The sequence below is a fragment of the Drosophila ficusphila genome, unplaced genomic scaffold, assembly GCF_018152265.1.
Source record: "Drosophila ficusphila isolate 14025-0441.05 unplaced genomic scaffold, ASM1815226v1 contig_414, whole genome shotgun sequence".
NCBI lineage: Eukaryota > Metazoa > Arthropoda > Insecta > Diptera > Drosophilidae > Drosophila > Drosophila ficusphila.
This window is the reverse complement of record NW_025064328.1, coordinates 10,438,758-10,466,205: the sequence shown is the minus strand read 5'-3', so window position 1 is coordinate 10,466,205 and position 27,448 is coordinate 10,438,758. Positions and strand designations below refer to the sequence as shown.

The 27,448-nt window shown below is 41.4% G+C and overlaps 3 protein-coding genes across 22 annotated transcripts; 1 reads left to right on the top strand and 2 right to left on the bottom strand.

Annotated features, from left to right (window-relative positions):
- The first annotated feature begins 1,146 nt into the window (after positions 1-1,146).
- Positions 1,147-3,703, top strand: LOC122320138 (cytokine receptor-like). Its single transcript, XM_043208385.1, has 3 exons — positions 1,147-1,331; positions 2,228-2,998; positions 3,055-3,703. The coding sequence occupies exons 1-3, from the start codon at positions 1,147-1,149 to the stop codon at positions 3,701-3,703; spliced, it is 1,605 nt and encodes a 534-aa protein (XP_043064320.1).
- Positions 3,704-4,069: 366 nt separating this feature from the next.
- Positions 4,070-16,574, bottom strand: LOC108096856 (plasma membrane ascorbate-dependent reductase CYBRD1). 6 transcript variants are annotated; one of them, XM_017198777.2, is made up of 6 exons: positions 16,286-16,574; positions 13,876-14,039; positions 6,215-6,438; positions 5,926-6,148; positions 5,695-5,859; positions 4,070-4,896 (listed from the first exon to the last, which is right to left on the bottom strand). In XM_017198777.2, exons 2-6 carry the CDS (start codon positions 13,992-13,994, stop codon positions 4,755-4,757), a joined length of 873 nt encoding a protein of 290 aa, XP_017054266.1. In that variant the 5' UTR covers positions 13,995-14,039; positions 16,286-16,574; the 3' UTR covers positions 4,070-4,754. The 6 variants fall into 6 exon arrangements, with proteins under 6 accessions (XP_017054266.1, XP_017054265.1, XP_017054268.1 ...); XM_017198776.2 differs by having other exon boundaries at positions 13,876-14,036; XM_017198779.2 differs by lacking the exons at positions 13,876-14,039; positions 16,286-16,574 and adding exons at positions 10,597-10,838; positions 11,347-11,409.
- An 882-nt stretch (positions 16,575-17,456) lies between these two features.
- On the bottom strand, positions 17,457-27,210 carry LOC108096697 (glutaminase liver isoform, mitochondrial). Of its 15 annotated transcripts, none has more exons than XM_017198522.2 (7): positions 26,724-27,201; positions 23,463-23,569; positions 21,284-21,313; positions 20,511-20,750; positions 20,074-20,447; positions 18,357-19,387; positions 17,457-18,215 (listed from the first exon to the last, which is right to left on the bottom strand). In XM_017198522.2, exons 1-7 carry the CDS (start codon positions 26,916-26,918, stop codon positions 18,036-18,038), a joined length of 2,157 nt encoding a protein of 718 aa, XP_017054011.1. In that variant the 5' UTR covers positions 26,919-27,201; the 3' UTR covers positions 17,457-18,035. The 15 variants fall into 15 exon arrangements, with proteins under 15 accessions (XP_017054011.1, XP_017054017.1, XP_017054007.1 ...); XM_017198528.2 differs by lacking the exon at positions 26,724-27,201 and adding an exon at positions 23,843-23,968; XM_017198518.2 differs by having other exon boundaries at positions 17,457-19,387; positions 26,724-27,210.
- Between the last annotated feature and the right edge of the window lie 238 nt (positions 27,211-27,448).

The following is a 27,448-nucleotide window of genomic DNA, read 5'->3' as shown; positions in this document are numbered from 1 at the left end:
TTTGGCCAGAAGTTTGCAACGCAGTGAAGGAGACACCTCAGACCCCATAATGTGTATATATTCTTGATCAGCATCACGATCTGAATCGAAATACGTCTATACGTCTGTCCGTCTGTCCGTTTCTGCGCAAACTGGTCTCTCAGTTTTAATGTTATCTTGCTGAAACTTTCCCAAAAGTTGTGTAGTTATTGCACGCAGTATATACATAAGTCGGAATGAGCCGAATCGGCCGACTTATATCGGCAAGCCGAAGCTTATATACCCTTGCAGTCATTAAAAATGTCGAACAAAATACATAAAGGCTAAACAACATCGAAGCTATGACGATTTTTCTATTAATTTTCCATATTTTCGTATTGTTCATGTGGCAGCTATATGATATAGTTGTCCGATTTTTATAAAATTTAATTCGTAACTCAAGAGTCGTTAGAAAACTCTATATTTCTAAAATGGTGTTTGTCTGATGAAAAACAGCGATGTTAGAATTTTATATCCGTTATTTCTATTTCTATTATTTTCCATATTTCCTATGGCAGCTATATGATAACGTTGTCGGATTTTATTGATATTTTTTTCTCGATTCAAGGGTTATTATAAAACTCAATATTTTGAAAATCATGCTCTTGGGATTAAAAACAACGACGTTATAATTTTTTTTCCATTATTTATATTATATATATATTATAATACCCTTTGCTCCGCAAGGGTACAATGAATGCTGATAACCGATTATGTCGTATTTGGGACTCCACAACAAATGCGATAGGACTTTTCTATACCCTTGCAGATTGTATAAAATTTTATTCAGAAACTTGAATATTGTTTACAAGTATCGTCAGGCCTGTCCATAAAGCCTCAATAAAAAACTCACCTAATTATTTGCTGTTAAACATTTTTGCATACAGTTTGAGACCTATTAATTATATTTTTGTTTTACCACTTACCATATAATAAATACAAAAAAGCTGTTTCACAGGATGTATAATATTATTAGAATATTAAATACGATTTACAGATTTCAGTTTTAATTGCAAGGGTGTAGAATCTTCTGCACTGCACAGCTAGCTTGTACAGATTTAGTATTCTATTAGTATAGAATATGAATGTATTATGTATTATATGTATTATTTAGTATACAGTCATGAGATGGAGGGCGAGCTGACTGGTTTGTTGCTGGTGTTTCTGATGCCTCTAATCAGCATCTGCGGTGCCCAGAAAGTGTGCGACGTGGATATCTGGTCTTCCAATAAAACGCTTTACGCCGGCGGTGCCCACGATGTGTTCTGCAGGTGCAACCACCCGGATGTGCGACCCGAGGATCTGCACCTGAGGTCAGACGATTTTGAACTTGTCATGGAGATTGTCGATAACTTTACCGCCAAGTGCCGAGCACATGCGACCAAAAAGAAATACAGTAGAATCCTGTTATAACGACTCCGCTTATAGTGTCCGTCCGGGTTGTGCGTCGAAAACTCGATGGTTTGGTTGGTCCCCATACAAAGTTATATGAAAGGGCCTCCGCTTAAAACGTTTCCGCTTTTAGCGACAAACCGCTTATAAGAATGAAATTTCTCAAGAAAATTGGAAAATTTAACCGGATATTGCGTCGTACCGGAAAAAATACAGTGCCATAGTTCCAAATTTAAGCATCAAAACACGCTGTTAGAAATGTATGTATTTGTCAGTGATCGGCACCCTTGCTTGTGTGCGTAGCAGCGACACGAAGGATCTTGCACTGGCACAACTCTCTGTTAGTTTTAGCTGTCGCCTTAACAACGCTGCTGCGAGAGACAGACAGTCGAAGTGCAATGCCGACGTCACACTGTGTGTGCAGACCTCATAGTCTATTCCATGAGATGTCCCGTTATATTTCTAGTTTTTTCTGCTTTTTTCCGAGTAAAACTGAATGTTTTAATTTGCCAAATGCAATATGTGCAAAAATAAACTCATATAGTTTTCAGTATTTAGAAAAACCTATGTTTTTGAATTTAATTTATTAAATTTTTCGTTTTAATTAAAAAATTAATTTGATTTATTTTAAAAACCTATTACAAACACAGCAACCATTAAATAATCAAAAAAAAATTTTTTGTTCCTCCTTTTGCTTAGTGCGTCTTCCGGTTATAACGACGAAAAATGGTCGGTCCCTTGAAAGTCGTTATAACCGGATTCTACTGTATATTGATTCGTACTACTGCTACTGGAAGTATACACTGTTGGCGTCGAGAACGTTTTCGGTGCTGCCCTTGCTCGAAGTCTCCGATTTAAAGTGCCACCGTCAGGAGCGTTCAAGGAATGTGACCTGTGGCTTCAGTAGGATCGGAGATCCCAGGTTCTGGAAAGATCACAGATATTCTGTGAGTGTAAATGGCGAACAGGCAGTCGGGTGTCGGGAAACACCGGAAAACAAAACATGGATGCAGTGCCTGGATATCGATCTCCACTACGCAGATTATTTTGTGCAAAGCCACAACTTGAGCCTTCAATTAGAGGGTAACGGTAAAACACAGCTGCAGCAATTTCAAATCAACCTTAACCAAATAACGGTACCGGCTTGGCCAACGGAATCACCGATTCTTGAAACGACAGAGGAAAAAATATGCCTACATTGGGAGAATTGGGTTGACACTGGACGTGATATGAAATGTTTGATCCAGCTTCTACTCCGGAAACGAAGGATCGATCCACAGTGGCCTAAGGTTGAAAGCCAAGCCAAAAATCGGTGGAGTCTATGTTTCGACACTCCTTCCCTTAGCAACCAGATCTACGACGCGAGGGTGTGGTGTCGCTTTGATAAACCCATTGGACCCTTTACGGATGATCACTATCCGTTTACGTTTACAACTCCGGCTAGTCCTCCCAAGCATGCGCCAAAGATAGTTCCCAACGGATTCTTCCACGATGCGGATGAGGAGAAGCTCTACGTATTTTGGATTCCTCTAACGGAACTGCAGTTCAACGGACCAAACTTTACATACATCGTCCAGACGCAATCGGGGTAGGTCAACATAAAGTTTAAGGGCGATCAATTCCAAACTAACCATATATTTTCAGTAAGACGGCGTTCCTCTTAAGCAACAACACTGCGGTTTTCCAAGATTGGGATGCCACACATTCATCGATCGTCTACGTTTGGAGCCAGAATTCTAGGGGACCCTCAGCAAACAAGAGCCAACTCGAGGTGCCCGTTTTGACGCATGAGAGGAGTCGTCAGCCGCAGGAGCTAGTTTACCATGCGGATAACCTAACCATCACATGGCAGCCTCCAGAGTATCAGAATGATCTTATCGGGTACATAGTCACCTGGTGCTCCGCTTCGGCAAACAGTTCGCAGATCTGCGACGACCTAAGACCCATCAATTATCGGGTGCTAGAAGGATCCCAAAATTGTTTCCACTTCAATAGCTCTGTGGTGTTCTCTAATGTTGCAGTGGCAGCGAGATACAAAGACAACTCCGGAGGTGGCATGCAATGGAAGGATCCAAAAGAAAACTCCTTCAGACGGAGATGGGGTTACTATCTTGGAAGTGTGCTTTTCCTATTAACGCTCTTCCTGGTACTCATATCTATTCATAATTTTCGAAAAATGTCAGACACTGCGGTGTCCGTCCAACAGTCCAATCCTCCAGCTGAAACCGCAGTGCCGGGTAGCGGGGCTATAAAAACAATTGTGGAGCCTTCCTCTAATGTAGAATTCGGCTAGCACATCATATTCAAAACATACATAAAGACACTTTAACAAATCACTAAGAGTAATAAGAGTATAAAAAATAATAATAAAAATAACAAAATAAAATCCAACAAACATATAAGTTTTCATCAAGTTTTGAAAACCGACAAGTATCATTATTTTAATGTTAATGATAACCATTCGTTTAACTTATTAAAATACGTTCCTTCAGTACGTATTTTTAGATTCAAAAACTCAGATGTTTCTTTCAATACCCTTGCGTAGCAATCCCTTTCGCAGTCTTCAATTGAAGCACTTCATTTTGCAAAAAGAGCATTATCATTTCCATTTTTTTTTTAAGAAAAAGGAAAGTTCGCCGAAAGCGATTCGAGTGTCATATTATGAGACCCCTTAGAGGGGCAAAAGTATCGTTTATTGTTTGTTTGTAAAGTTGGTTTACAGCTTAAGTTGCTTAGCGCATAATGAATTACAAATCCTTTAACGATTACGAAAAAAACACTAAATGCGACAGATTTGAGTCCGAGTGCGTACATTCAATGAGTTACGTGGTACGGTGCATACATTAGTTACATGGGCTTATATCAAAATTCTACTATACTCGTACGTTTATTACCAAAAAACTGGCTAATCATGCTCACGAAAAGTGCCTCAATACATCGTTTAGCTCGGCTGAACACGTCAATTTTGATTAGAGTTGCGCTGCTTGGTCGGCTCTTCTATTCTGAGATTCCTAATCCTACACATCTACTGAGGAAAGTGGAAAGTGGGAGAAATTTTTTGATTTTGATTTTGATTAGCGCCGCACGGAGTAGTCTAGGTGTACGAGGAGGATTTAATTTGGCATATGTATAAAGGGTTACAAAGGGTTCTTCGATTGGAGATGCAGAAGCGTGTTCTCTGTGCGTTAAGCCTGGCGAAAGGACATCATCGCCAGTCCGTTCTCCCCAGTCCAGTCGCCGAGGTCCGGGATCCTCGGATACACCATCTGCGGCTCGCCTTCCCTCCTCCTGCCCTTGGACCGGATCCGGCTTCGAGTCCGAGTCCCTTGGCGGAGACTTCGGCTCTAAATGCGCTCCGTGACGTAAACCTTCGCGGAGGCGGGAGCATTCGACCGCCGCACGGCGAAGGTCACGATGATGCCGATGAAGATCAGGGTGACGCCGATGGCACTGGTGATGTAGTGCTCCACCAGCTTGTTCTCCTGGCTGTAAAACAAAACAAAACAAAATTATTAGCTGCTGATAAAGCAAAAACAAATCAAGGCAAAAATCTGCGACAATTCCTGCACTTAAAACTGATATTTGTAAGAACACTTTTCTAGGATTTCTTTACTAAATACAGGCGATCGATATCTATAAACTTTAAGTATTATATTCACAGAGATTTATTTGGATGTTTGGGGATCAGGTTTAATAGCACTGAAGCATCACAGCTAATTATCGCTATGGGAAAGCTCTGAACAATATACTGATTACAACTGTATTGGATATTATGGATTATGAATCAATATGGATATTTTTAAAGCTTCAGAAATTACACATTAATAATATACATATATTGTATTTATATATTGGTATAGATTTATTTATATAGAGGAAGTATATATTTTATATTTTATCTTATTCTCGTAAGCATTGTAAGCTCCAGAGTAAACCCAAGGTATTTTAACAAATTTTTATAATTTCATAAAATTTAATTTGTAACATCTAAACACTTCAAAAACAGACCGAGCTAAAGTTGTGGATCTCGATAGTGAGATTTGTTTATATAAACGTATATACTCTATTATAAAGAACCATATTCAAATTATTCCCTTAAAGAACGAAAAGTATGTAACAAGAACTAAAGATAAGTAATTTTTCAGAAAACCAATCATCTTCTTATAATCAGTATTGAGAGGCTTGGCTAACTTGCGACATTCAAAATGAGCGAATGAATCAGTTTTTTGATCAATAAGCGAACCTTTATCTTAAAACCAGATGCCATGGTTTAATCAATCTCACCTCACGCCCGCCTCGTTGACGGTCTCGCGCTCCTTCTCGATCAGTCCGGTGACGGATGTGGCAATGGCCAGCCAGAAGTTGGCCAGGCCCAGGCTGGCGTGGATGGGCACCATGGCGGAGCGGCAGCTGTAGGTCTTGTTCTCACAGCAGAGCATCACCAGAAAGCTAATGAAGACAGAGGGCACCCATTAATATGCAAGATTGGTACACAAATCTCAAATGGAGACTCACCTGAAGAAGCCGATGACGAACTGGAGCACGAACATGCCCATTGTGATGAATCCCAGCCACGAGTGGAGGCTGTAGAAGTTGACCTTTTGCAACGCCTCGTGGGAATCGAAGACGGACAGGAAGCCCAGCGCGATGCACGGAATGGCCACGGCGTGGAAGAACATGTGGATCAGCTTCACATAGATGTGCTTCACGCAGCGGCACAGTCGATAGATTAAGATGGCTAAATTGGATCGGATTAAATGGGATGAGATTATAATAGATCAAAGATAATGGCATTGCTTCTTACAGAATCCAGACAGTGTGACAAAGCCAGCGATCATCAGAATGGGATGCAGGTTGAACTGCTGCTTGGGACTCTCCGACCAGGCGAATCCCTCCCTGTAGAACATCACCCAGAAGAGGGTGAGGACCAGGACCCCCACCAGCAGGATGGTGGAGAGGATGACAATCAGCAGATACTCGCACCAGGAGCAGCAGTTCCAGGCGTTGTCCGGATCCTCCTCATAGCGCCTGAAAAGAGATCAGAGCAGGAAAAACCCATCAATATAAATATAAAACCTATTAGATAATTTACTTTTTACTGCGACTTTTCATGATTTTGGGTCGATGGAAGATCAAGCGGTTGAGTTCATCGATCAAAGGTCCGTCAATTGGTTTCATACTCATTTTACCAGCTCTAATACCATACCAATTGTTCTTTTCTTAGATTAACAAGGGATTTAGATTTCGGAAATACTGAGATGAAAGCACAATGTGGGTAATCCCTCCTTAAATAGAATTTCCGGGGCTGCCTTCGAATTATGGAGATTCTGTCACAGATTCTCAAGAGATTGCGACGCACTAATTGCGGGCTGAATGTGCTGCTAATCGGCTTAATTGATGGACAAGTGGATCTAGGGAAAAATAGCAATTATCTAATTTGCCTAGCGAACTTTCCATTTTTCCCTTTTAGAATGGAGTAGCTGCTCACTTGCTGACCAACAAACTGCTCCACTTATCCAAGAATTTCAGTGGTTTAGTGTGGTTTACTGGTGTGGGAGTGCTCTCCATCGGGTTGATTATCCTCCAAACTAAAAGCAAAAACCTGACAGCTGGGGAAAAGGCAACGCCAATGGAGTGAGTGGTATACCATGTGGTATTGTTTCCATCCAATTGCTGGCTGTCTGTCATATTAATTTCATCACTTGTCGCGCGATCGCATGACACGGAGTAAAATTTCGATCTGCGCAATGATCTCACCAGCCCACAAGATCCGATCCACCAGATCCATCAGCATAATGCAGTGGGACAGAGTATTATTATTTTTTTCTTTTTTTTTGGGGCTGGGAGAAGTCCCACAATCAGACAATGGAAAGCAGAAGCCATCTGTTGATCTGTCGAAAGTAAACAGCCTGCGGATAGAAACTGGAGTGGAAACTGCAAAACTTGTTGCATTGTGGGTAATTAGGCGCATTGCTGGCCTCCAACGAGCCATCTAATCATCGCCAAGTGCAACAAAAAAGCAAAGAGCTCCTCGATTTCGTACGAAACGCATTGAAACGCGTCGAAAGTAAACAGAGCTATTATTTAAATTAATAGTGCGAGCCCCATGCTGTGATAATGAAAGCAAAGCCGAATCGAATTACCGGCCATTACCAGACCATCCATTCGAGGCACTCTCGCTTTCACGACACTTGCATCACCGCAAAGACTCTGACTCCGACTCTGACTCCGACTCTGACTCAGACTATGGCTACGATAATGCCATGGGGTGCTCCGATTTCCCGCCGAAGAGTACTGATCTCTGGCACTCAAAAAAAATTCAGTCTTATCCGGGAGTCGTATGAAATTAATACTATAACTATAATGCATTGTTGGAAAAGAGATGGTATTGTATTAAAGTATGTTAACTTATGTTCTAGCCCCTAGAAACTTGTATTTACATTTAGATCGACCCAAGAATAATAAAAAATAAAGTATTTATATATATTTTTGTGTACTAATTTAATGAAAATGCACCTATAAAAACGGTTTCGATAAAGTTTTTATATCCGTTATTATTATGTTTTGATTTCCATTTGACTTTGTCTGGAGATATATTTTGTTTAACAAAAAGAGAATAAAAATAACTACTAAATATCCAATATTATGATGTATGAATCTCATTGTAATTATTATTATTTTTTAAAATTCTTTATCCTGTTTTTTCGAAAACAAAGTGATATGTATACAAATTTATTCGGATATTATTCATGTGCTATTTGATCTGTTGATATCTTAACGTTGTTTTGGTTATTTGAGTTATTGTGCACCGCAGGAGTCATTCACTTACTGAACTACAGTTAATAAAAAATAATATCGAATGTCTGAAATTCAGTAGTAATCAGAATTTTTTTGTTTTTTGTGTCCATGTCTTTGTTGAATTAAATTATAATCTAAGCCCACATTAATTGGATTTTCGATGAAAAATATTCAATCATATGATTTTAAAATTTGAGTGAAATCAATGTTTTTGGAGATAAAGTAATCGAGTGGTTTAGATGTGTATTTCCACTTAAAAAAAAAGTAAGGTCGATAATTAAACTTGATATTTCTTTTATATTATTTCTGTAAAAACTTATTGGAGAAGAACAGAAAAAAGATGACGTTGAACTATAAGTTGAAGATGGGACCCATAAATCTTAAGGAGTGAAAAGGCTTTGCAAAACTACGATCAATTGATCCAATTTCTTTCTGTGCAGCCGATGGCGGTGTCAATGAACGAGTGTCTGCCACAATTTACGCCCGTGGATGTTGATGTTCATGTGGATGCATCTGAGTATGTGGATGCATATGTGGCTGCATCTGTGGCCGCAGCTGCGTCTGGGTTTGGGTATGGGTGGGGGTATGGGTATGGGATTGGGTGTGGGACTGGGATTGCTTGGATTGGGTGCTGCTGCTGGTTGGGGCAGGCATTTGAATATCAGCACTTTTCAGGGGACGGGGCGAAGGGGCGGCCACTGGTGAGCTGCTTTAGCACACATTTCACTTGCCGCAGATTGTTGGAAAACAAGCCGACACCAATGGGTGCCTATTTGGTTGTGCCTGTATCTTTGGCAGCAAATTTGTATCTCTTTCACTTTTCATTTGCGGGCTGCGCTGAGAAATTTTCACTGAAAGCTTTTCGTTTTATGGAAAACTCGTTTGTTGTGGTTTGTTGCTCGTTGGCCGCCACCTGTTCGGTGTATTTAAACCTGAACCTGAACCTCAATCTCGGTCGCAGTCTGAGCCGGAGTTTTAGAGCTTAGAGCCCAGTTGCAGCCAGTCATGGCTAATGGGTTATCGTGGATAAAAGGCTATTGACACCGCCATGTGGCAGTGGCAGTGGCAGTGGCACCCACTGCAAATGAGCAAATGGGAGGCAAATAAACAGAGAAAGCGCATCCAACTTGCAGCGTAATCTGCCATTTAACAGTTGCAAATTAATCAAATTGTTTGTACAAATGTAAGCTGCACAAAATGTCATGACTCATCAATCACTATTTATATATTGAAGTTTGTATCATGCAAAACAATCATAAGATAAAGTGCAATATGTATAGAGATATGCTATAAAAATTATTTGTATTAAGTGAAAGATAGATAAAATTAAGATTAAGATACACACAAGGAAAATCTTTTAAAAGAGGTATTTGGAAATGTGATAATCTAATAATCTTGACATAGTGTCTAAGATATGCAAAATGTATTTACTATCTGCAAATATAATATTTAAAATGCTCTTATCATGGAAAATGCCTTGAGTTGAATTATGTCTAAGCATCCATCACACTAAAATTAAGTTGCTTATCTTTATTCTACAAAACTTAAGTAAATTAAGGAACAATCTTATCGCAATCATGTGATGGAGATTATGATGACCATGGCACTTGGATGTCCAACAGAGATTGAGATACACAAAAACCCTGTTATTAGATAAAAAAGGGAAACCAGAACTCAACTGAAGGTTGTCTTAAAACCAGGCTAATTATGGCAGTAACTTGGTTGACTTGGATTCCCAAAGTGGAGCAATGCTAACCAGTGGAGAGAAGGGAATGGGGAATGGGGAATGGGAGTTGCAGGAAGCCAGGGCACAATTCAATTAAGGAAGCCATCAGATGTGGCAAGCAACGAGCTGCACAATTAAAAGTCTGCGGATCGCGGCGAATGAAATTATTTTCAGTGGCACGCATGGCTGGGAATCACTCAGAAACACTCGACACACACTTCTGGGTATCCTGCGGGTTAATGATGACGAAGTACGAGTACGTCATGTCGCAGATACTGGTCTGATCTGGAATGGATCCCATGCAGCGAGGGGTTACTGTACAATGCCCGGCAATTGTTTAGAGACGCCGTCGATGTCGCGTCGCCTTCAATTGAGGCGATCTTTCGAGGGAGTGCGGGTCCAATCAAATAATCCGACCCGAAATACACACACACACACACACGCACACAGGTTGCTTGAAATTGTATCTTGTAGATACAATCGCGTTCGCAGTACGACAACCTGACACAACATTCTAGCGTAGCTTTGCGATCGAAGTACTTTTTCTCCATAAGCCGCAATTGTTTAAATTCAATTAATACGAAATTTGTTTATTTTGGCTCCAAAGTCTGGCCTTGTTGGGTGGTTTTGGGTGGTATTGGTTCTTATGTGGTGACACTTACGCAGTTGTCGTTCCTCCACGCGGCATTTTGGCCAAGTGACGATCACGCATTTAGCCAAGTGTTGCTATTTGGGCCGAAATTCGGTGCGGTTTTTCCGCTTATTTAGTCACCGCCACCCACTAAATGTTGAATCGCTGGGCGGTGCGTCACAGATCGGCGCGCTATAGCTATATATAATACATATATAGGACGGCCCAGCTAAAGGTCGTCTGTTTTCCGAGCAATTCGGCTCTATATTGATTCTGTAAAATGCCACACAATCGAGAGACAATTGAAAACCGACGTCTCGCTTTGGGATCGCAATTCGCTAATCGCTAATAGAACTTTTCCAGATCGGATACAGATGCTAATCGAGTTGAATGCGTTAATTTGTCAATCACAAGGGGCTGAAAAGCGATCCCAGAACGGTGACGGATTCGATTCGTTATCTATTCATTCATGTGTTCATTTGGGGCCGTAAGTTCACATCGAATTTAATTTCAACTTGGGTTTCTATTGATGCAAATTTCGATTCTTGTTCAAGAGCGGCGAACAACTCTCGGTTTCTCGATCAAAGAAAGTCGCTGATCCGCAAGATGCGTGTAATAAGCATCCGAAAAACGTTTGAAAACTGGCACACAAATTCAATATAAACAAGGCACTTTAACCGAAAGAGTGTTTTTCTTTTTTTATGCTTTTGTTTATATTGCTCCTTTTGTTAACAGTCGCACCAACACAAACAACCGCACGAAAATCCTCAATTGAATTCACCGTATTCGATTATCGAGTGAAGCACAATAACGTTCAGATCGCGACGATCTACCAGATACAACTGAAAATTTATTTCGATTTTCAGGCCGGAGCTTTCTGGATCTAAGTCTTCGAGTTGCTTTTTAGATCGCTTATTTATATCTTGCAACGGCATTTTAGCGGAGACAACAACCCGCTGGATGTAGTTTAATCTAGGCACTCAACCAAACAGCAAAATTCCCTGCTAGGGAAATTAACCATTTAGGGATCTAAATATCTATGACATAAACCAGTTCTATAGCTGTGTAGCGAACCATTAAGGGAGTCAGGAATTTAAAATGTGTTAATTATTTGCCCAACGTCTTTTGATTAGTGAGATTAATGAGTTAGTATCTTCTCGCCTAGGCCTTGGGTTATGCAATTTTTGGTCTAAAAGGTTGTTAGTCAAGCTGTAAGATTAAGAGTGTAAATAAAGATAAAGATAAAACTGATCATCAGCTCACTTGAACGTGTTGGCATCAAAAAGATCTACACATTAAAAAAATCAAAAACGTTCTTGCGATAATTTAATTAATTAAAAACAAGCTAAAAAAATAAATTAAAAATGAACAAAAACAAGTTTTTATGAATACATTGGTATATTTTTAAAAACTGATTTTGAACTCTAATCAGTAAATTTAATAAAATAAAGCAGAAATTGAATTTTAGGAGGTTGTACTAAATATAATTTGAAATTTGTAGAATAATACTTCATAAGTAATTTTACATTAATTAATAAAGTGACTTCTGTTAAAAATAAGATTTTTTTATCAAAGTAAGCTGAATAAAATTAGTACATAAGAGGACAGAAATAGTTCCCATATTCCAGCTAATATCTAATTAACGGGCCACCTGTTTGCAAACAACACTTTGTGACCATAAATAAATAAGTAAATACGAGTATCAATCAAAACACCTGCCAGCAGCGCTCTGAATCAATCAAGTATTTATGGAAGCGGGGCTTCCACTGATTCCCAAAGAAATACTGGGTCACCAATAGTTCGTAGAGCGGGTTAGGGATACCCACTGCCACATTCATAAACCTTTTGACCATTCCAAATCCCACTCCCACTCCCCGTCGGAGGCAACAAACACACCCTGGGACTTTGGGTCATTATTCCAGCTCCTTGGAGCCCATAAGCCAGTGGGTTTTTGGGTGGACAACGCGCCCAAAAATTACTTGAAATCAAATGAAAACCAAATGAAAATGAAATGAAAACGAGGCGGCGAAAAGGTTGAGTCCGCCGGACAAGAAGGAAAAATACCCGTAATTACTTGAAGCTTACCGAGCTTCGTGCCAGAAATTGGACAAGGACAGGGACAGGGCAAAAAGGACGAAGGGGGAGAAAGGATTCCGGGCGGAATGTTTACGGCCACCCAGTGCACGCGATCAACTGTTGAATTTGTGGGTGCACGGGTGTTCCAGGAAGGATGTGCCCGCGCTTTGTGTGATTTGCGACGAGGTCGCATTAAAATAAAATTTACGGCTTTCGAAGATACGCGAATTAGGAAATTGGCGCGTAAAAATAACCTCGAAACGGGCCACCCCACCCATTGTACCTGTCCTTTTCCCAGTGCTCCTCTCACAGGGTGTGTAGGCGTCGACATTTGCCGCTCTCCGTCACTGTTAATTAGTCTTTTGGGGTAATTCCTAACGTGCTCGGCTCCTATTCCATGTAAATATTACACATACGCCGCGTGGTGCCACTAAAATCGATTAAAGGCCAACTACGGCTGAGCGGACAAGAGTCTGTTTCTGTTTTGTTTTCCATAGAAGAGAGATTGAAACCAAGTAGGAGGAACGACTGGCAGATGAGCAGCGGAGATGCGGATATGCACAAGGCCAATTGCCGGCTAGACAAGAGCTCCAAATTGGCCTCCGGGGAACTCGGTCTGCCGATCTTCTGGCTGTGTGTGTCTCTGCCTCGAATTTGATATGCATAAGTGACACAATTCACTTAAATATTGATAAACAAATGTGTTGGCAAATCTAACGACTAAATTGTGTTGATTGGGCAACGGGGAGGGGTTCTGGATAAAAGTGGTTCTTTAATTTTAGAAGCACTTAGTTGTGACTAGAACATAAGCATATGCTCTTTGGTTTTCTATGAAAGAAAGGTGTTTTATATATAACTGCATCCGCACTTTTAAAAAATTATTAATAAAGTAGGTACATAGTGCACTGAATACAATATAATTTTAAAGCAGCCAGAAAAGGACAATTTTTTAAAATATATTTTAGATAATTCTATGCCATTTGAAAACATCCCTCAGACAAACCAAGCAAGACAAACACATGTTAACTAAAATAAAATCATATCTTTCAACCAAGAGAATATTGTAAGGGGATATAATGATGTAATAGGTGAATATTTAGATGGAATGCCGATGTCTTGTATTTGTAATTCAACACTTAGTACCAGAAAACATACTATTTATTATTCAAAACTCCCAAGCGTACACCCATTTGGGAGCTATTTGTGGCTCGAGGCAATTAAAATCACAACTCACTTCTCATCCGGAGGCGGGGGCATCTCGATCCCGTTGGGGGTTCCCGGGGGCGACTTCTCACTGACCCTGTCCATGGCCTCCTCCATCGGAGGCAGCGGGCTCACCGAGTTCGTGTCCATGCGAAAGCAATCAATTTTGATGCCGCTGCTCTTTCCACAAAACTGCTGAGGGGGAGAAAACATTTATGAGGCTCGGCATTCAAATGTGGCACTTTAATAGAGAGAACAACAGAAAAGCAGCAGGATTCCGATTCTGATTCGGATTCCAATGCCACATCCGCAACTCCATGAAGAGCGTGTAGGAGGGCTCATCTGTTGATGAATGGCGGCGCCGCTATATGTCTGAATGTGCGATATATATACTATATATGGATATATATGTATGGATGGGCCTTTTTGAAATGCGGGGGTAACCAAACATAATGAGCATTCATCGAGGGGAGTACGTATGGAAATGGAAATGGGAATGGGAAATGGGGAACGCTTTTGGCATTTATTTTTGGCGACTCCACAAGGTGGCAAAAGTGCAGCGTCAACTGAAGTCCAGGGCATTGCACTTGGCTCTCTGTTCTCTGTTTTGGTTTCAGCCTCTATTTTTTTCTTTTTAACTTTTTTTTTTCTGTTTTTTTGGCTTTCTGTTTTTCTTTGGTCGCCGCTTCTGCCATGTGTGAAATTGGCTCATCACACGTCCGAATGCGTTCTTCTGCAGAGAGCGCCAATTTCCGATTCATGTTCCCCCATCAAGTAGAAGATATTCCAGATACTTCAGATACTTTTCGATATGTGTGCGGGTTCCGTACTCCCCTCCCCTTCCCTTCTTTATTTCCCCCACAAATCAATTATTATCGGACGTTCTAGTTCTTGAGGGGTTCAATGAACTCGAGGCGGAGACACTTGATGGACACATCAATGCCTGACATTTGCTGATGCCGAAGCCAACTTCCTTTGCCCAGTCAACCGGCAACCCCGATCCGCCCCTTCATACGGAAAATTCCTGCGAATCGTTTGCATAGCCCCTTTCTCTATCCCCAAACACATGTGCCCGGTTCCCACGGACTGGACAGTGGGGATTGACGTTCGGTTTGCTCGGATTAGGTTGATTATACAGGAGTCGCATTGGGAGTATTATTAGCAAATGGGACAGAGACATTTTCGGTTGGCGGGTGCATTCTGTTTCGATTGGCATCAGCACACGGCAATTTGTATGCCACCCAAAAGGCATTTAAAAAGTGAAAGGAAATCATATTAAATTTTGGAATTTATAAGGAGTAAGCTACTTTTGCTAGCAAAATTAAAAACTATTTCCTTCCTCCCTAATACTTTTGTCATTTTCTGGTATATATCATTCAGTTTCGGACAACCTATATTGATAAACTAAGAAACAAATGTAGGAGCTAAAAAGCTCGTTAGCTTCATTAAGGCAATTTAGTAGTTTTTGTATGAGTACATCCAATTCGTAAACAATGTCATACGTTTTTGTTTAATAAAATACACTTTAATTTAATCTTCTCATTCAACTTTTTTGGATATTGTAAGATACCATATTTTGATGAGCCATAATATAGCTAATTAACAGCTTTAGGATTTATTAGCAGATATCAACAGCTAAGTTCAATCAACTCACATTTAAATTTGATTATGAATGGTTAAACTAAAAAAAATTAACATTTATTCTAAGGGGAAAACTTTAAAAGCATGTGCAATTTAATTTCCGACTACTTGAGATTTTATAAGTTTAGATTATATCATTAAAAATTGGTAATACACCATATTGGTCTAATTGCCATATTGAATTATTGAAAACTTTTTGAATTAAAGACTATTACTTATTTTTTGAAGAAGCCTCTTTGATTTGTGAGCTCAAGAAACCACTTTCATTTTTTTGTAGTTATGAGACTTGTTTTTGCCAGGGGACAGAACTGTTTCCCCAATCCCAATGATCTACTTTCTGGAGAGGAAGCTGGACATTATGCAATCCCACAGCTGCTGGCGCTGCACATATCTGTGCTAAATGGAGGAAACAAACAAAGCGAGCGGCCAAAACCCAATCACAAAGGAAGGCCCCAAAATTTTCGAGGCCCGGATATGCAGCGACTTGTGCAGAGAGATTGTCAATAAAGCGAACTGATGGAAGAGTTCCAAGGGAGAGAGGGAGAGAGGGATGGAGGGAGAAAGGGATAGGGATATATGCAATCCCTAGTCCCTCCACAATAGACATCCTTTTTGTGGCATGGAGTTAATAATCCGATTTGGGTTTGCCGAGTTCTGTGCTTTGTGCACTCTTAAGAGAAAACCACTGGACAAAGCGGAACCGGAAACGATGCTGCTGTTGATTTTGTCTTTGCCACTCTCGTTTTAATGTCTTCGAACCAAAGCGAACTAACCGAACCAACTGAAATAACCGAACCTACCCCAAGTGACTTCGATGTGTGCGGTGTCAAAAACCCTTTTTGTATGGAAAGCTTAATTACTCAATTATGCACAACGCTCCGCAAACGGTGTATGCGCTTAATTGGATTTGTGGCCGCTTCAACGAGCTGGAATTTAACAATTTTCCACAATTAATTCATCTGCCCGGCGGAGATGGCGAGGATTGAAGATGAAGAGGAGCCGCTGGACGATGGTGGTAACTCCGCAAACAAACCGGCACGAAAGCCACGAACTCCGAAATGAAACACCCACGTCCGTACTTTTCGAATGCTGCGAGGCAAAAGTGAACAATCTCGCACTGGGAAAACCTTGCCCATGGTGGAGTTACTATGGTGGGTTACGTATATGGTAGTCTCCTCGGGTGCGTCAGTCCTTAGAGGGCCACCCGAATGTTAACGGACTGAACTGAACCGACGATTCAGACGTCACTTTCGGCCGCTAGAGGCGCTTTTTTCAACTGAACAACAACATCGTGAGTGTGAGTATAGTCGGTCTCGTCGGTCCGTTAACTATACCCAAAATGAGTGCGAGTGAAAGGGTGTTTTTTAAAAAGTGCGAAAGAAAAACCAACAAATTATGTTGTTTAGCCCTTATGCGGTGCTTGGAGCTCAAAACAGCCAATCATATAAACATGGGGTAATTATTTTTTTTTAATTGTTGATTTTTGCAGCATTGGCGAAAAGAATTAGCTTAAACTGCTCGTCTTGAAAATCATTTTGGAGCATTTATAAATTTTTCGCCTTGCACATGCTGGCTGTCATAACTGCAATAAGTTAATTTTCTTTTGCACATACATAAGGGCTAATGTTCAAATTAAAACTTAACAATGTGGCTTCGGGAAAACTGGCCGTTGATATGCTTTAATGCTGCGATAACCGAGAGAGCGAGAGCGCTCGTGGTTTTCACTGTTTTCTGTAGATACACTGAGAATAAGAGGTATTACCCTAACGAATATTAATATTTCTGATTTTGTTTCGAATTGTATGCAACGAATTGTTAGAATACTGTTCCCGAAAAAAATCGTTCTTCTAGCTTGTAGCACTTTATTTCCCTGGATAGATATTTAAAGCCTAAAGCCTTGTTCGTATTATTTTGATCTTGAAAAAATAAGAGTTTGATGTCTTTTTTATTATTTAAATAAAAGAGATAATATATAGCAAAGTTGAATTGTGCCAATTTATTTAACTTTTTAATTTTACAAAGTAGAAGGAACATCAATATATAGTGTAAAATTTTAGAAACCAGACCATCGAGTTTAAGGTAAAGATAAGTCATATATTCTGTTGTTTTTCAGCTAACTATATATTTATATTCAACTGAAATCAAGTGTGCAGGCACATAGCTTGACCTTTGGAACAGGTTAATTAATACACTTACAAACGCATACACAAATATCAATTGACAAGTACGAATGCAATACATTTGGGCGGGTCACAGACCCAAAATTGTGGGTTAGTACATAGTATATGTTAAGATTATTGTCATTGTTTCGTAGGATACCCTGGAATATTTGAGGCTAACTAAGCACTACAAGTGCAAGTACAAATGCCGCTCGTGCAGCGGATCCTGCGCGAAGGACCACGAGGTGCACGTGGGATGACTACTACAAATCACATAGGACTAACCGGGTAATCTTAGCTTTAATCTAATCGCCATACATAAACTAAAGGGTTGTGCGAATAACTTAGTAGGAGAGATTCTGCGGGGGAATCCATCATTCAATCCAGGCGTCTACAATCCCGGCTTGGTTTTGTCGTCGACGCTGCTGGCACTTCCGGCGCTCGCCGTGCTGCCCGCATCCGAAGGCACCGGACTGGAGCGTCCCGATCCCGCCCTGGATCCGGAATCGAGGGGCGTGGGAATGGGACTGGTGGCCGGACTGGTCTCCAAATCGCTGGTGCTGCAGATTTCCTGGAAAGTGAGATTGGAATTCAGCTTGGGCTCTTGACTCTCTTGACTCTGGCTTGGCTTCTGCCCCAGGAGATTGATGGCCTGGGGACTTGAGCTTGAACCTGGACTTGAACTTGAACTTGAACTTGGACTTGAACTGACCTCATCCGCTTGAGTCTTGGTGGTCACCGCCTCCGGCTGGGACTCCTCGCCGGACTGGCCGGCCTTCTCCGCCCAGGAGCGCAGGAACTCCACCACATGGCTGTGGCCAAAGTTCTCGGCCTCGTCCACGGGCAGGTTGCCCCAGCGATCCTTGGGGTTGTGCGGCACGTGGCACTGCTCCAGCAGGAACTTGACGCACTCCAGGTGGCCCTCGGAGGCGGCCAGATGCAGGGCCGTGCGGCCATCGTAGTCGGCCAGGGTGATGTCCATCCCGGAGAGGCGATGGCGCCGCAGGGCCGTCACATCCCCGCTGGCCGCCGAGAAGAGCAGATTGACTATGGAGAGGCCCTTGGTCTCGTAGCGGTGCTTGCGCGGATCCTTCTTGTTGGACAGATGCTTCAGGTTGTCGTAGCGATGGAAGTTGAACATGGAGACCAGCTCCTCGCAGAACTGCAGGCCGCGCACCGTGTTGCCCAGGTGGTCAAGGGGCGGCGACCAGGCGAAGATGCCCATCACATTGGGGATGACCAGCATCATGCCGCCACTCACTCCGGACTTGGCTGGCAGGCCCACCTTGAAGGCGAACTGGCCGGAGTAGTCGTACGTGCCGCAGGAGTGCATGATCGAGAGGACATCCCGGATCACCTCCGGCCGGAAGACCTTCTCCTCGGTGGTGGGGCAAATGCCTCCGTTGGCCAAACTGGCGGCGATGACGGACATCGCCTCGCAGTTAGTCTCCATGGAGCAGCACTGGAAGTAGAAGTCCATCACCTCCTTCAGGTTGGTTCGCTTGGGGAAGCACTTGTTCTCCCGCATGTAGAATCCCAAGGCGTAGTTCCTGTCAGCAGCTTCTCTCTCCGAGAGGAACACCGCGTTGTTGAACCCGAGGTACTCTCCGCCAGAGAGCCGCTTGAACCAGGACATCGTGTAGTCGAAGATCTCCGCGGAGGTCATGTCCGGCTTGACCAGCGCGTTCATCAGCGAGCAGGTGAGGATCGCCCCTGCGTTGATCATCGGGTTGTGCGGTTTCTCTGCGAAGAAAAATGGTAAATATTAGGGAGATTGCTATAACCGAATTTAGAAACTTAAAAACATATTGAACAGTGGGTATTCAAGCACAAAAGAAATTCTACAATCTTGCATAAATAAATGTTTCAATTCAATGAAGGAATGCCTTAAAAGAGATATAAGTCAATTTCTATGTCAAAAGAACGATAATATTAAAACAAGCCTTTGTGAAAATTATGACTGTATTTATACGAAATTCTTGCCAATCTAGTTAAAGGTAAGTTTTAAATATTGGACCCTTTTTTTCAGAAGAAGTACCAAAATGTATTTATCAATTTTAAAAACTTAATCAGAAATTTTGAAGATAAATTACATTTTTGATAATTACTGTGAGTCATGAATTAAATATGTTATCAAAAATGTATAAAAGAGATCGAAAGTTATATTAGTAAAAAAAAAGTATGCATTAAATAGTAAAGGGGGAAAAATTATTTTCACGGTAATTAATTAAATAGTAAAGGGGGAAAAATTATTTTCTCGGTAATGTAAAGAGGATTTGTTATAAAGGAAACAATAATTGTGCAAAGGATATCAACACACAAGCAAACGAAAATCGTAATATAAAATTAATACCTGATCGCATCTTAATAAATCAGTATCTTAAAAGAATAACACTTTTTTTCAAAGAATAATCCACCCCAATACTTACTGTTCTGATCCAGGACGAGCTCGTTGAAGTTCCTGCCACTGGGCTCCTGTCCCACGTACGAGTGCACCACCTTGGGTCCCAGCTTCTCCAGAGCAATGGCGTAGGTCAGGGGTTTGCTGCAACTCTGGAGGGTGAAGGGCACCTCCACGTCTCCGATGGAGAAGCGCTGGCCATCAACAGTGCAGATGCTCAGACCCCAGGAGTCGGGGTTATAGCGAGCCAGCTGCGGGATATAGTCGGCCAACTTGCCGAGGGTGTTGCTCTTGCAGCGGTTGTAAATGTCCTCGATGTCCTTAACGAAACTGGTAAAGTCGGGGATAACAAACTGCTGGCGAAAGGCCTTGGCAATTAACACAATGTTGGGGGCCACCACACTGAAAAAGTAAATATTATTAAAGAAATATAAAGATGGTAGTAATAAAAGAGGTTAAACTCACGCCTTGAAGGTCTCCCGATTGAGATGCTGGGTTTCCGCCGAAGAACCCGTCTCGTAGTTGTTCAATTTGTGCACCTTCTTCAGGTTGTCCATCAGTTCCCGCACTCTGGGATCATTCCGCCGGATGCCCGTGGTCTTCAGCCCGGCGAGGAACTTGCCCATCGAGATGAGGCCCGTCTCCTCGCTGGCGAACATGTCGAAGAGCACATCCTCCGCATTTCGCTGCTCCTGTTCCCGATGGCTGTGGAATGGAAACACGACCAGTTAGCAGCGAAGGAATTAGCGAAATAAAAAAGTAATTGGGTTTAGGGCACCTGCTAATTGAGCGGCGATCCCCGACTGGATTTTAGCATGCGTGTGTGGAAAAGCAAGACTAAATTCACACTAAATATGGCACTAGACTACGAGGGGTTTCTAAAGGGGGTGGGGAGTACAGAGGGGGCAACTTGGGGGTTTGTCTTTGGCCAACTGGCGCTGTTCTCCAAGTGCTAATTGGCTCACAGACATCACAGAATGCAGCGCGGCCGTTAAATCTGCACAGATCCAGTTGGGCTCCTCTAAATATAGATCTTCGTTCCACGGCCGACTGACTCGATTAATTGGGATTCTTTTCGGAACTATCAATTTGGCAAATCATTTCGCGGAGACCTCAATCAACTTCAATTTAGTTGATTAAGAGTTCTTCGGGGTTTCAATGGTACTCGAGCATGGCAACTGACTCAGATTCTAGTGGGAAGGACAGGGGATTCAAATCAATTCAATTCGATTACTCACGGCCGCATCGAATAGTGGCGTCTCTGATTGCTATAATAGTGATAAACAGGATGATCAGACAGCGATTGTTAGTTAGATTTCCATATGCTGGCCATAAAGATCGTGTGTAATGAGCATTAATCAACGCAATTTTCGTTTTTGTGCAGATATGGTAAGTGTGTAGTGTGCACAATCTAACAATCTATTTTTACAATCCACTCGTAAATACTATATCTTTTGTCCCTGCCCCTGACTGTCTCTCTGATTTGTTGGCTTTCCTGCACTATTTTTACCTGATTATCGCGGAAATAGTACGCACTATAGTGCCACGGCGATTTTGCAATGAGATGCCCTCGATTATTTCCTCGATGATGGCCGCCGTCTCCGTGGTCTCCTGCTCCTTGCCCCTTCTATAGTTCTCCTCCCGCTCTTTGGTCTCCCCATCCTCGCTCTGGCGCTTCAGCGCATCCAGCTCGTTTGTCAGCACCATCGCGGCGTATACGTGATATTTTGTGATTTGGCGAGCTTTGCGTTTCTCAACTGGATTGATTTCGAACCTGAGCGCTGAGCTGTTGCAAGTTTAATGGGAACAACAGTAAGCGCGCCGGCGTTTTATACATTAGCGAAATGTGTGATTTTTGTATGGCTGCTCCCAGGCGAAGCGAACGGAGGAGCACTTAGATAGCCAGGCGAACAGAGAGCCCGGGCACCACGGAGAGTCGCGCCGGAAAGTGCTAATTTCTAAATCATGTTATTGCCAATAAAATAAATTAATTAACTCCTTTTTCTCTATCCAAAGCAATCGCGGGTGGAAGGGGGGCAAACAAAACCCACACGAGCAAACACACAACGGATAGATATGGTTGGCTTTATGGCATTATAATGGCACTGGGCATTGTCTGGCACTTTGTGGAGTAGACTTGATTCACATGGGCACTAGTTTCAAAAACCGATTAAGGGGCAAACGTCACGCGGCGGCGGAACCCCTTTTTTATTTTTCTTATTCTTTCTTTTCTTTTCTTTTCTTTTGATAAGAAAGTGGGCACGTCTTCTGGGTTGAGTCACATTTACCTGATATACTTCGTTATCACCTTGATGAACGTCTCCTTTTGGCTTTTGGTGCAGAGTCCAGCGACCATTTCGGCTATAATCCCTGCATCGATTAGATCCGCATCGTCTTGGATGCGCTCCTTTCCCTCTTCGGTTCCCGAGAGAGGTTCCTTGGTGGGAGCTTGTGGCTTCTCCTCCTCCACTTGAGCGGCATTCCTCTTGACCAACTCAATGAGCTCCTCACCCGTCATCGACTTTAGATCGTCCACAATCTTCTGCCTGATGCTGTCCTTGAACTGAGCCGCCTCCTCGGCGGTGTAACCATCCAAGGGAAGTGGCGCCTTCTCGGTGGCATATTGCAGCAGATTCCAGCTACGATCGCCCATCATTTCGATGGTTCTGTATATTATATATGCTACTTCTATCTGATTCCACTGTGCAAACTTGCGGCCCGTCACCGCCGAAATGAGACCAGTCGGCGGTCGGCCAATGGTTTTATAGTTCGCCAACATCGTACATCAAAGCCAATACATATGTATATATCATTCAGCGGACCAAAAAGAGTGAGCGAATTCGATTTTTATCTTCGTTTAATAAACGTATGTTAATTTATTTTTATGCGCCTGCGATTGCCGGCAATTAGCGCGTTTTTCGGGCCAGAAGATACCTCCCCTTTTTCAGATCTCCCAACCGCATTTTCCCCTCTCAAAAGGGTTAAAAACAAAAGGGGGAGCCCGCAAAATATTTACCCCAAAAAGTGCCATCATAATATTTTTCGCCATTTCTTTGGACTTGGCCGAGATCGTTAATTGTGAGTGTCAACGGATTCGGCTGTTGTTGTTTTCAAAAACAATATTTTCCGAGCCAAGAATAGGTCTGTAAAGTGCAGCGGATCTAAAAATGGATCCGTGGGATATGAAAATGCGGCCTGGCAGCAGCGAAACTATTGACCCAAATGATTCTAGCCACGTGGAAAACAATGGGAAATGGGAAAAGCAACCACAGACAAGGGCAGGTGCAAATGAGTGGACAAATATTTTGTGATTCGAGCGGTTAGTGATTGAATGCAAGTGCTCTTCTTTTAATTATTGTGCGGTGTTAGGTGATGATTAAGCAAAGTTTAAGGTTTATCTTTTACTGATATACTCACAGCTTGGCATTATCCTCCTTGGTTTTCGGAGTGGAACTGGTGTCGTAGAAGGACAATTTCCGATTGGCAAACACCAAATTCAGGAGCGGTGGAGCGCGCAGTTTCTTCTGAAATGAACAAAGAATTGAGGTTTATAGTAAAGCTGAAGCTTAGGTCAGGAATTCCCGTGTAGAATCACGTATTCGCGGTTATTCAAAGAGCCAGCTATTCGGCACGTACTAGCATATTTTAAATGAGTATCCAATGTATACTGCAACTGGATCGAAGTGCAAATAATGGACAAACGCCATCAACGATCACCTTTTATAGAACGAAGGGGTAGCTCTTCCTTTAAAACTTTTATAAAATCCCCAAAACTCTGCAACAGTTTTAAAGCTTACAAGGATGGTAGTAACTATCATATCGTTTCGTTATTCTTGTAGATATTTCCCTAATAACTGCAAAAAGTATCCTTTCATATTATTAATTTTGAAAATGAACACAGTGTACACAGTTTTCTTGGCCTACTTGCCATTTCTAATTGCGGTAATGGAAAAACTCCAATCATTTACGTAACTGAATACTTCTTGACAGGCCTTGGATCCTAAGTACAATTGGATTGGATTACCTAATCGCATGACATCAGCGAAACAGATGTCCTTGGATTTTTTATGTCTTGAAATTTTTCCTTCCTCTTCTCTTGAAAGAAATAGAACATTTTTTTACTTAGATAGATTTATTCTCTAACTTCTTATATTATTTGCACTTGCCTATATACCTATGTTAAATCTTTATTCCCAATTCGAGAAAGGTAAATCTCTGCCAGCAAAATCTGTTTTCATTGTTAAGCTCTTTTCGCACTTGCTGCTTATTTGCATATTATTAAATACATACTTGAGCAAAAGAAAGTCATGTGAGGGGGAATATCTCGCACAATAACAACAACAACCTGAGGTGCGGCATTAAAAATAAAAATAAAAAGAATTTAATATTTGCCAAACAAGTTTCCGTTCAAGGGGCCTGTCACCATTGGCGTGGGACTTTGGCACCTTTCAAATTGGCATCTCAAAAGCTAACGGAACATTGACGCACAATTTGCACGGAAGTGCAGAGATAAAAATTATCAAAGAGAAATTTTCTTGGGGGAAATAAGAGAACTATTTCTATCTTCCGAAAAAAAGAACGGTAAACGTCAATGTATAAAGTGTATGACTGATTATGTTAATGTACCGTTTGCAATATACAATTAATAATGTATATGAAGAAAGTATTTTTTTTGCCAGTTTATCAATAACTTTTAAACAGGTGGCTTTTTTTGCTAATTTGCGGGAGACTTTGACTTTTTATAAAAGGGTTTAATCTATAAATTAGTTGGAAGGGAGCAACCTTTAAACATTTTTACTCCGGAAATGCATTAAATTCTCAGCAGTTGAGTAAGTGATAAGCAATCTTTATCGTGGCAATATATTTTTCTAAAGATTATTCCATGGAGCATTTTTATATTATTATTTATGGGAGTGTTTTACAAAAAATCAGAAACCTTAAAATTTTATTTGAAAATTATTGTTATCAAGAGATATTCAAAATGTGTGATAAATATTTGAGAGAATTAGTTAGCACTCTCTTTGCTATTTCTCTTCTCTACAATTCCTTAGCAACCAAGTGAGAAGTGAAGGGGCTTGGTTTTGTGTTGCGGCAGCTGAAATATTAATACGAACGCGCGTATGCTAAATATTTATGAATGTGTGCTCGTTCATTTCTCCCATGGCAACGAAAGCACCGCAAACAATTTCGACTGCTGATGGCCTTTTGCCAAATCTTAGCCAGCTTAATTGCTACCTGCTACCCATAGTTCTGTGCATTAAGAATACAAGCACTGCCTTTATTTGTACATTAATTTATATTTGTATTTTTTGTGTTGCCATGCTCGCTCACGTTTTCTCTATTCATTTTTGGGTGACAGTTTCGCGTGATTTTGACACTCCAAGAGTATATGAATCATTTGCACATAGAAAAAAACTCGAAAATTATAAAAATAAAAAATGTATACGATAAATAATGTGAACAATTATTTATTACAATTATAAACAATTTTAACGGACCAAAATTGTAATAATAATTTCGTAACTTGGTATCTTACAGATGAATTTAAAAAAATCATTGTAATCATTATCATTTAGATTGTAACATTATACAACTTTAAAAACATAAAACCGTTCATGATATGATAACTTTAAACTAACAATCAGATAACAAATTTTTTAGGGCCTACTAAAGCGTTTTTTTTAAGCAAATCACTGTTAAGTTTAAAAATAGCACAGATATTTTTAGCTTTTAAAACTAAACAATTATCTTTTCATGTTATAAAGATAAAGTCAAAAAATTAAGCGGAAAAGATTAAGGTTGTTTTGGAGAACTGAGATCATATACAATAAGATTAAAATTGTAAGAACAATACTTTTATTTATTGTATTTTTCTGCGTGCATGAGTGTTTACTTATTTATAGTCCACGAGTATCGCTGGTGTTTAATGAGCGAAGAGATTAGTAATATGAGGCTGATTTCGAATAAACATTTGATGCCCATTCCAAATCTCACAATCAGCATTTCAATGTCTCGGTCGGAGTCTCGCTGTCGTCTGGTTTTTGGCATTTTAATATACTTGTTGACAACAACTACTGTTTATTCGGGAGTTCCACATGTCACATGTGATTTTTCGGGGATTAAGGATGAGTGTGTCAGTTGATTTGCACCTGATTAGCACCTAGCTCCCGATTTGTCATGATAATTTCACAATTAATTTGCCCGGCAGTCTAGCCTCCGCAATCCCAGATGCGATAAGATAAACTTCGCTATCTTCTTTTTTGGGGAAAAAGACAGGACAGTGGGCGTGTTATCATTAGATTGCGTCAGTCACGCTCCGCTTGCCATTTATCTAATTAAACTAATACGCCGGCGTCTTCTTAACAAAAAAAATATAGCGTTGTCAGGCTGAATGAAAGGCATAATGCCCTTACGTGCTCGAAATCGCTTCCAGACCAGATCCGATATCTTGGTTTTTGTTTAATTTTGAAAATCTATTTTCGGATTTCTGCAAATTGTTTGCTTTGTTTCCGCCAGCATTTGCGCATCAGTGGGGATTATGCGATTCACTTGTGTGATATCACATGAAAAATCAATAGACGGTCGAAATTAAGGCCCAAAAAGTGTACATACTTAGTCAGTCAGCTGTTTTGGATGGCGCAACCCCCTTTTCTGTGAAAACCGCGGTGCTTCACTCACCTCATTGCATATCTTCTGCTGCAGCTGTTTGCCCGTGTGTCCAAACTTGGCGCGCTTCAACAGATCCGGATCCTGGTCGAATATCTCGGCCGGCTCGGCGGCGGATGCCTTGGCGCGGTGATGGACCAACACCTGTCCCTGGGTCGTCAGAAGACGGAGGTTTCGACCGGCTAGCGTGGGAACACCTTTAAGCATTATCACAATCACTGACTTGGCTAATTGCTGCCCTAATGACGACGAGTTCTTCGTTTTCGATTTGTCTTTTCTCGGATTATCGGATTGATAACGGGGGGTAAACCTTAATGCTCGTACTTGATGACTCGTTCACGTTGTTGCGTATCCGCTCCGTTGTCCGCACATGCGTTCTGTCGCACCAACCGCTGGGAAATAAACGGTGGCCAACAGCGGCAGGCCCATAATCAGCTCAGCGCTGCCGCAGATTCGCTGGCAGCGAAAGAAGCAGAGACTTCTTCGGCTGAGGGTAAGCATACTTTTTCTCTTTTTCGCTCTGGGAGAGAATCCAAAGGCGTGGGAGAGTCTTCCAGCGGTGGTTACTCTTTTTAAAAAAAGAAGAGGCCATGACGTAGCTGGGGGCTTGTCTAAGCTTATGACGTCACTCGCACACTTGTGCAAATTACGTATGTACACTGGGAATAATTCTAAAACAATTTATTACTTTAAGAACTTCTTTAATTTATAGATTGATACATTTATCAGGAAGTATA